Raw genomic sequence first — 8,643 nt, 5'->3', positions numbered from 1 at the left:
CTTTTTCAAAACTTCATCTTTTCCGAGAAAAAATTACACCATTCTATTCGTTGTTTCCAATCATCAAACAATCATACCATGACAAATGCACAAGGTGCTTCTTCTGGAACTTCAAAACGCGATGAACCTATCAATTTTTCCAAGGAGTTTTCTGTTGGTGCTCCTGTATTCACTGAAGAACCAGACATCAAAGAAGCTGAAGAGAAAATCTGGAAATCCCAGGTAATTATCTCTTGCCCTAAATCAACACATGCATTATTAGGGCCACTCCCCTTAAACAAAGAAACCCCAAAAGGTCTTAGTGCTGTTTTTCCATGTTCTGAAGAACAACTCCCTTTGATTTTAACTAAGGGTCCATACGACCTGAGTTTCGTGAAGTCTAAGTTCAGAACGGAGCCGAAGATTAATGAAAGTGAACCCTACATTGGCTGGTTAGATAAATTAGAAAAGAAAAAAGGTCAATTTTGGAAAGATATAGGAATCTGTGACCTTATTCAGCTTTCTAGGCAAGGACCTAAGTATCATAATGAACTGATAATTGTTGCCTTACATTTTTGGAATCCTTCGACAAATAGTCTACACTTAAAATGTGAAATGCTTACGCTTACTTTACTAGATGTCGCAGGCATTACTGGCCACAAACCCACCGGCCAAACCTTCGATCCTGAAAATCATCAATCAGAATTCTCATTCGACTTCACCAGGCCTGCTTATGGCAACTTCATTATAGACCATTATGATACTTCAACTGCTGAAGTCTCTGATAAAGAGCACATTGCCATTTTAACCTGTTGGTTATCCAAATTCATTTTCTGCTCGAGGTCTGTCCAAATCCCCAAAAAATTAATAACCTTAGCCATTCAACTACATGAAGGCAAAGATATTTGCTTAGGCAAGCTTATTTTAGGATCTTTGTATAAAAACCTGAACTAAGCAGTGACCAACATTAAAGAGTATTCATCTCGAAGAAGCCTGATTATTCCTGGTCCTATTTGGCTATTTCAATTGTGGCTTTTGGCCACTTTTAGGACCAAACTGGTTGTTACACTTCCTACTCGTCTTAAGAAAGCATATGAAGATAGCTCTATTGAAGGTATAGGTCTGGCCATGCTCCAATATGGCAATAGGACTTCTCAAGACTTATTTTTTATTGCTTTTAATACCCTTCTAGAGTGTGATACTTTTACTCCTGCTATGGCTCCATTCACTATCAGACCTCGAGGACCAGCTTGGTTTAGAAAAGAATTTCCAGCAACTTCTGTCGAAGATGAGGCGGAGGTCAATGCCATTTGGGAAGCTTCAACTTTTGGCAAATATTTCCGCCTTCAATGTTAAATTTGAAGCTTTTTGACAAGAAACTCCAATTATTCAACAGAAGGTTGGAGAAATCAATGCTGCTATTGCAAAACACAAGGCGGAAATCCAAGCATTGGAAAACCAAAAGACCAACCTCTTAGACAAAGAGAAACTTATGAAACAAGAGGCTCATGTTGTCCTTCAAAAAGCCAGGGAATCACAACAATCTCGACAGCAAATACAAACTCTCACTGAAAATCGCAATGCTCTCGATGGAAAGCTTTCAGATTTCAAGAGCCAACTCGACAAACTTTTGTCTGAATTTGTCATTTAGTACAAACGTTTTTGTAATAATCTTTCCTTTTGAAACACTTTGTTCCTTTTTTATCTTTATTTTGTATTTTATGATGGCATCCCTACCATCTAAATGGCATTAACACTTTTTATCTCTTAGAAATTTTATTTGCCAAATTTATTTTTCTTTAAAAATATAACAAGAATACTATTTAGGAACAAGTTTCAAGAAAACGTAATGATGAGAAACTAAAAAGTTTCTCTTGTTTAACTAAACAAGTTAAACTAGCCTAGGAAAACGTCAAATCTTTCTTGTCAATGATGACATTAGAGGCAAATAAATAAAAGTGAATAAATAAACTTTACAAATTCCCTCTTTTTCCAAGGCAATCTGCAGTTATCAAAGCCACGTGTGTGCATCTAAACCGGTTTCAAAACCGTAAAAAAGTAACTCCCTCAAACTTCTACCTTCATTATAAATACGAAAACTTCTCTTGAAAGTTCCATCATCTTCTCCCCATTTCCATTTCTTTGTAACTTTCTTCAACTTTCTTCTAAGTTTACTTTCTTTCAAAAAATGGATTTTCTGGGTGATGACCTTCTCATCAACATAGCTAAGAGGGTTGATGTTGATGATGCACCTTCTTTTTGCAACTTCATGAGAACTAACAAACGACATTGTTCTCTCTGCTAAACCCATGGAGTTCTAAAAGTTCTCAATGTTCGTTGCGTCAAGTTGCTTATTGAACTTGACCTCACTTATGATACTTTGAGGTTCTCGTGGCATTTATGGCATGCTGGCCATCCCACTTTCTGCATTGTCCGATGTACCCAACAATTACTTCATCCTCAACCAAAGCTATATATGATAAAGAAGTTGCTCAAGAATGCCTTGGCCACTGGTTCAAACAGCGCCAAATATTTTGACGTCTTAATTAGAGCCACCAGCTATCCTTTTCCTGACTACCTGCAGATGTTCAAGGATTTTGAAAGTCTTCTGATGACCAGAAAGATTTTTCAATACCGCCATGACATTCTGGGCTTCGGTACTCCCTATCGATATCATTGCAGCGAGTATCACCGACGGCTTCCCCTTGGAATGGTATGGCCACTTTGTTGCTACAACCGACACAACTGTTTGGAGACGGGTGGATGGGAGGTTATCGAGGATTTCTACCTGATAGTGACGAAGGTTTTTCTTATCAGGGCTATTGCATCCGCTGCTGCCTCGATACAGAAATTAAGTGGATGATGGACGCCTTTGGCTTTGACCGTCACGCTGAAAATACTTATAGCTTTAATCGTTTTAACTTCGTTTTATTTTAATTGCACTCTTTTTGTAATGGTTAGTTTATCCATTTTGGGACTTATGGTGTAACTTGCCCGTTAGTTGGCACTACCTTTTAATGCCATATTTCGTTTTTATTTTTGAATTACTCTTGTGCAATTTTGATTTCTTGCAACATCGATTTATATTTCTTCAAATATTTTCCGTTTATGCGCATAACTCTTTGGTCGTCATTTAATTCTTTAATTTCATTCGCATTATTCGAAAAAAAATTTCGAATTTCCCATGGTCCTTCCCAATTAGGAGATCATTTCCCGAACACTCGACTTTTCTTGTCCATTGGCAAAATAACTTTCCATACCAAGTCTCCTTGAGCAAAAAGTTTCGACTTGACTTTTTTATTATAAGCTTTCGCTATCCTTTCTTTTTGCTTTGTAAGAAATTCTAGTGACATCAATCTTTCTTCGTCTAGATCCACTAACTCATCTAGAATCATATCCCAATAATGATTCGTCGGAATCTCAAATTGTCTTTGGACTCTAGTTGATTGAAGCAAAATTTCGACTGGCAAGACAGCGTCATGGCCAAATGTAAGCCTATAGGGTGTAGTATTCGTCGATTTTTTACGAGAAGTTCGACATGCCCACAAAGCTTCACCAAGAAATTCAAGCCAATTTTGGGGTTTGCCCTTGGATTTCCTTTTAACTATAGAAATAATATTTTTATTTGCTGCCTCGACTTGACCATTTGCCTAGGCATAATATGGTGTCGAAGTTAATAGTTTGAAACCTGTTTTCTCAGCAAATTTCAATATCTTTCGACCAGTAAACGCAGATCCTTGGTCCGTGGTGATAGTTTCAGGAATGCCAAACCTGTATATAATATGTTTTTGGATGAAACTTATCACTTCATCCTGTGTAACTTCCTTTAGTGGGATTGCCTCTATCCATTTGGTAAAGTAATCTATCCCAACTAAGATATATTTGTGGCCTTTCGATGATTTAGGTTTTACTTCCCCAATTACATCTAAAGCCCAGCCTCTAAATGGCCAAGGTTTGACTATCGAATGTAGTTCACTTGCTGGTACACGTTGGATTCCAGTATGTTCTTGGCACCCTTGGCAACCTTTGGCAAACTCTATGCAATCTTTTAGCATGGTTGGCCAATATACTCCTTGTCGAAATAAAAGTCATTTCATCTTATGGCCTGCTTGATGCGTACCACATGCTCCACTGTGAGTATTGGAAACAACTAAATATGCCTCAGTTTCTCCAAGACATTTAAGTAAAACTCCTTCTGGAGTCTTTTTGAACAAATCGTTTCCCACAATCACGTAGCTCAAAGCTTTATATTTTATTTTTCGACAAGTTGTACCATCAGGATTTTCCAAATAATTAACAATGGGCTTTTGCCAATCATCATCAGATAAATTGTTAACAACCAAAATTTCGACTAAATGTGTGCCTTGTATTTGTCTATGAGATGCCTCCATGCCCCCAAGTTTTGGTGTTGACAATTTTCTGGGGAGAGATTCTTTCGAATTACGCTTATTCCTGATCTCGATTGGCTCCTGCTCTTGATTTTTCGAAACCTTATATCAAGAAGCTGCTTGAGCAAGGTCATTTGCTTCTTGGTTATCCATTCGGGGAATATGTTTTATTTTGACATAGACAAAACGTTTGAGTAACGCATTTGCTATGGTGAGGTATAAAATTAAACCTTCTTTGACGCATTTGTATTCTTTGGTCAATTGTCTCAACACTAATTCTGAATCTCCTCTGATTTCTATGTTTGTTGCCCCCAGTTCGAGTAAGATCTCTAAACCGGTAATTAAGGCCTCGTATTCAGCCTCATTGTTTGAACAAAATTGGTTAATTCGAAATTTATGGGTAGTTTTAGTGTTGTCTGGCGAAACAATCACAATTCCGATTCCAACGCCATTTTTATGACTAGACCCATCGGAATACAATTTCCAACACTGATTTTTGATGCTCCCAGGCAACGGTTCTTCCACCAAATGATCGGCAATAAAATCAGCCACAATTTGGCCTTTAACGGATTTCAAAGATTGATAAGTCAATGAATATTCCGTAAGTGTTAAAACCCATTTTCCCACTCTACTATGCAAAATAGGTTTTGACAACATATGTTTAATTATATCGAAATGAGAATAAACACAAACATCAAAAGGCTTTATATAATGCTTAAGTTTTGTACATGAGAAATACAAACAAAGACATAATTTTTCACTCGGGTTCAAAACCCTACTAAGATAATAAATGGCTCTTTCTACACCATTTTCATCCTCTTGTGACAGCATACTTCCCATAGTACTTTCAGATGTTGCTATATACAATTTCATCTTTCTATCTTTTAAAAGAGGTGACGAAATAGGAGGGTTCATCAAATAAGACTTGATCTCATCGAAAGCCTTCTGGTGCTCTGGTTCCCATTTGAACACATCCTCTTTCTTCAGACGAAGCAGTGATGCAAATGCTTGTGTTCTACCGCTTAGGTTTGATATAAACCTTCGAAGAAAGTTGATTTTTCCCAATAAAGACTGCAACTCTTTCTTGGTTGAAGGGGCTTTAGTCTCCATTATTGCTTTGGTTTTGTTTTTATTTATTTCAATTCCTTTCTTGTGGACAACAAAACCTAAAAAATAACCTGCACAAACATCAAATGCGCATTTTAATGGATTCATCTTTAATCCATATTGCCGCATTCTTTTGAATGACAGGCGTAAGTAATCTAAATGCCTATCTTCTGATGAAGATTTTACCACAATGTCATCGATGTAGACTTGCATAAAGTCTTCGATGAAGTCATGAAACATCGAATTCATTGCTCTTTGGTATGTAGCACCAGCATTTTTTAGGCCAAATGGTATCACTAGCCATTTATAACAGCCTAATGTCCCCGGGCATCGAAACGCTGTTTTAGAAATATCCTCTACAGCAGTAAAAATTTGATTGTAGCCTGAATAACCATCAAGCATACTTAAATATTCGAAACCTACTGTTGAATCTACTAGCATTTCTACTACAGGCATGGGATATTCATCTTTGGGAGTAGCGAGATTTAGATCTCTAAAGTCAATGCAGACTCTTATCGTCCCATTTTTATTTTTAACAGGCACTACATTTGCTAACCAATCTACATACCTGGCCGGTCTGATGAAACCGCATTTCAAGAGTCTTTCGATCTCTTCTTTAATCTTTGGTAAGATTTGTGGCGTAAATCTCCTGGGAATCTGCTTCACTGGTTTTTTATCTAGTCGAATTGGTAATTTCAACTCTACCACTTTTCGATCTAACCCAGGCATTTCATTGTAATCCCAAGCAAAACAATCTTTGTATTCTTTTAGAAGTTCCACGATTCGATCTTTGAATTCTTTGGGAATCTTGGTGCTCACATAAGTTGGTCTTTTAACGGAGCCATCTCCCAAATCTACTTCTTCAAGAGGATCTTGCGCCTTCATCTTAATAGTAGAACCCATAGGATATTCTTCGAAACCCAAAGGTTCGTCGTCATATATACTATCTAGTTTTTAATCATCGAGGAGGTCATCAGTAGCATCTTCCAACGGAGTTTCGATCACCTCATTTTGTGAAACTTCGACCTCTTTAGCCATTTTTAATTGAGTTTCGGCCACGTATGCCGTAATTTTGTCCCAAAAACTGGGCTTAACCATGGATCCCTTTTCGATATCTCACCTCATTGGTGAGACTGCATACTCCATCGATGAGGTCATCAGTAACCTTCCTATATGCTGAAGTTCTTGTTCTGAGTACATCTTCCTCTTCTATGGGAGCTTCTCTATGATTCACCATTATGTAATCATGATCAATAAGTTCTCTTTCCCATACAAGACCATCTGGATGCAGTTTCATAGTGCACACTTCATCTTCAGAAACTACATACTTAGGACCCAAAGAAAGGACTGGAGAAATGTTTGCAAGTTGTTTGTCGAAGTTCTTCTTGGTGATCAGCCTCTACATTTTCTACCAGACCATCTTCTCTCCAGATAATAATCCTTTGATACACAGTAGAATGCACTGCCCCCACTCCATGGATCCATTCCGTACCTAACAACACGTTGTAGTTAGCCTTAGATGGGACTATCATGGTTATGTGGTTTCAAATCAGAATCAACAAGACCAATTTTTCCTAAGAAGGATTGGGGTATCAAATTCACTGTGGCACCTCCATCCACCAATACTTTATTCACCCCCACACCATTTATCTTGGCGTGGATAAATAAAGGTTTAAGGTGATGCATCATCGAGATGTCAGGCCTCTCGAAAACTGCATGGTGATCTTCGACACAACCATTGTTCATCACATAATAACATAATGGCTTATGAATAGCCATTTCTTCAGTGAAATCACTTTCCACTTCATTTACTTCAGAAGGTACATCATATTCAACTGGCAGTACCGACACAACATTGCATACTATGTCGAGACTTGGGTCGGATTCAGAGAAATTTGAAGTCATTTCCTCATCCTCCTTTGGAAGGTTTTCATTCAAAGTTGATAGAGGGGGGAATATTCTTTCAGTGGCTGGTCTTTTGACCATTTCGAAAACAGTTTCCTGTTTTTCCTCCTTTTTCTCAACATTTGTGATGTCTTTTAACACGTTTGCCTTTTTCTGGCGTTGATACCTTCGCCATTGTGTCTTTGTCATGGGGTTCTTACCCTTGCAATTGTTGTTGTAGGCATACTTATTGGAATTCGATGTCTCTTGCTGATGAGATGTTGTGGCCACTCTTTTCACCCATTTTGTTGGTGGGGCGGAGTAACCAGATTTTTTGTCTCCAGAAAAGACCCAAGTATCTGTTGGAGCCTTCGAAGGAGGATTGAAAGTCCTCATGTGACTTTTGCCTGGATTTTTTCCTGAAGGTTTCATCTTATAAGGGACACCTTGTTTGTTGAAACCAAATTTTGGCCAGTTATCAACCCATCTATCTTTACGTTTGACCTGAGGTCGAAATCCTTCGACGGATTTTGCGGCTTCTTTATCGAAAACCGCGCTACATCTTGGGCAGAGCATGGCATGTGCGTTGGAAATCTTGCATTTGTTGAGAAAATCTATCAAATCTTCCTCAGCCTTAGGATACGCCACTTTCATTTTCTCAGCAAACTGGTCTTCAGTAACCATTGCATTTTCAAATGGATGGTCTTCAGCAACCATCTCCTCGTCGGTTTTTGTATTTTCAATCGAGACTGGGGTCAAGGAAGGGGATTCAGTGCCAACCTCTTCTGAGATATCTACCATGTTTATGGCAACCACATTAGCATACATCGAGTCAGCCTTCTTCAAAGGATCTGCATCAATTTGCATCGGCTGTTTGTTCTTATCTCCAAACTTCAGCCTTCCCTCATTGAGAGCCTTTTGCACAAAGTCCCTGAAACGAGTACAACGAGATAAGTTATGGCCTAAGAACCCATGAAATTTACAAAATCCCCGTTTTTTCCTTTGTTCTAAAGGGGGAAATTTCATATTTTTTGGCACCAAAATTATGCCATCAGAAACTAAGAGATCAAAAATCTCCTCACATTTAGAAACATCAAAAGTATATGTTTTAGACGGGTATTTGTCGTTTTTAGGCACTTCAGGATTTTTTCCATTCAATGGCCTTAACAAATTGCATGTATAAGGTGGGCCATCTTTTAATTCTGCCAAGTTAATCTCATTTTCTTCGACAACATCGGATCCCCAATCAAATTCAGGACCACTGTCACCTGCATCTACATAGGCG

General features: G+C 38.2%; 1 protein-coding gene across 1 annotated transcript; it reads right to left on the bottom strand.

Moving 5' to 3' along the window:
- Window positions 1–2,521: 2,521 nt before the first annotated feature.
- On the bottom strand, window positions 2,522–4,034 carry LOC146928866 (uncharacterized). Its single transcript, XM_085707147.1, has 3 exons — window positions 3,668–4,034; window positions 3,240–3,529; window positions 2,522–2,767 (listed from the first exon to the last, which is right to left on the bottom strand). Exons 1-3 carry the CDS (start codon window positions 4,032–4,034, stop codon window positions 2,522–2,524), a joined length of 903 nt encoding a protein of 300 aa, XP_085563273.1.
- Between the last annotated feature and the right edge of the window lie 4,609 nt (window positions 4,035–8,643).

Source organism: Medicago sativa, chromosome 4 (assembly GCF_051527215.1).
Source record: "Medicago sativa cultivar Bolivia chromosome 4, Bolivia_mono, whole genome shotgun sequence".
In the NCBI taxonomy this organism is placed as follows: Eukaryota; Viridiplantae; Streptophyta; class Magnoliopsida; order Fabales; family Fabaceae; genus Medicago; species Medicago sativa.
This window is presented reverse-complemented; position numbering and strand designations above follow the sequence as displayed.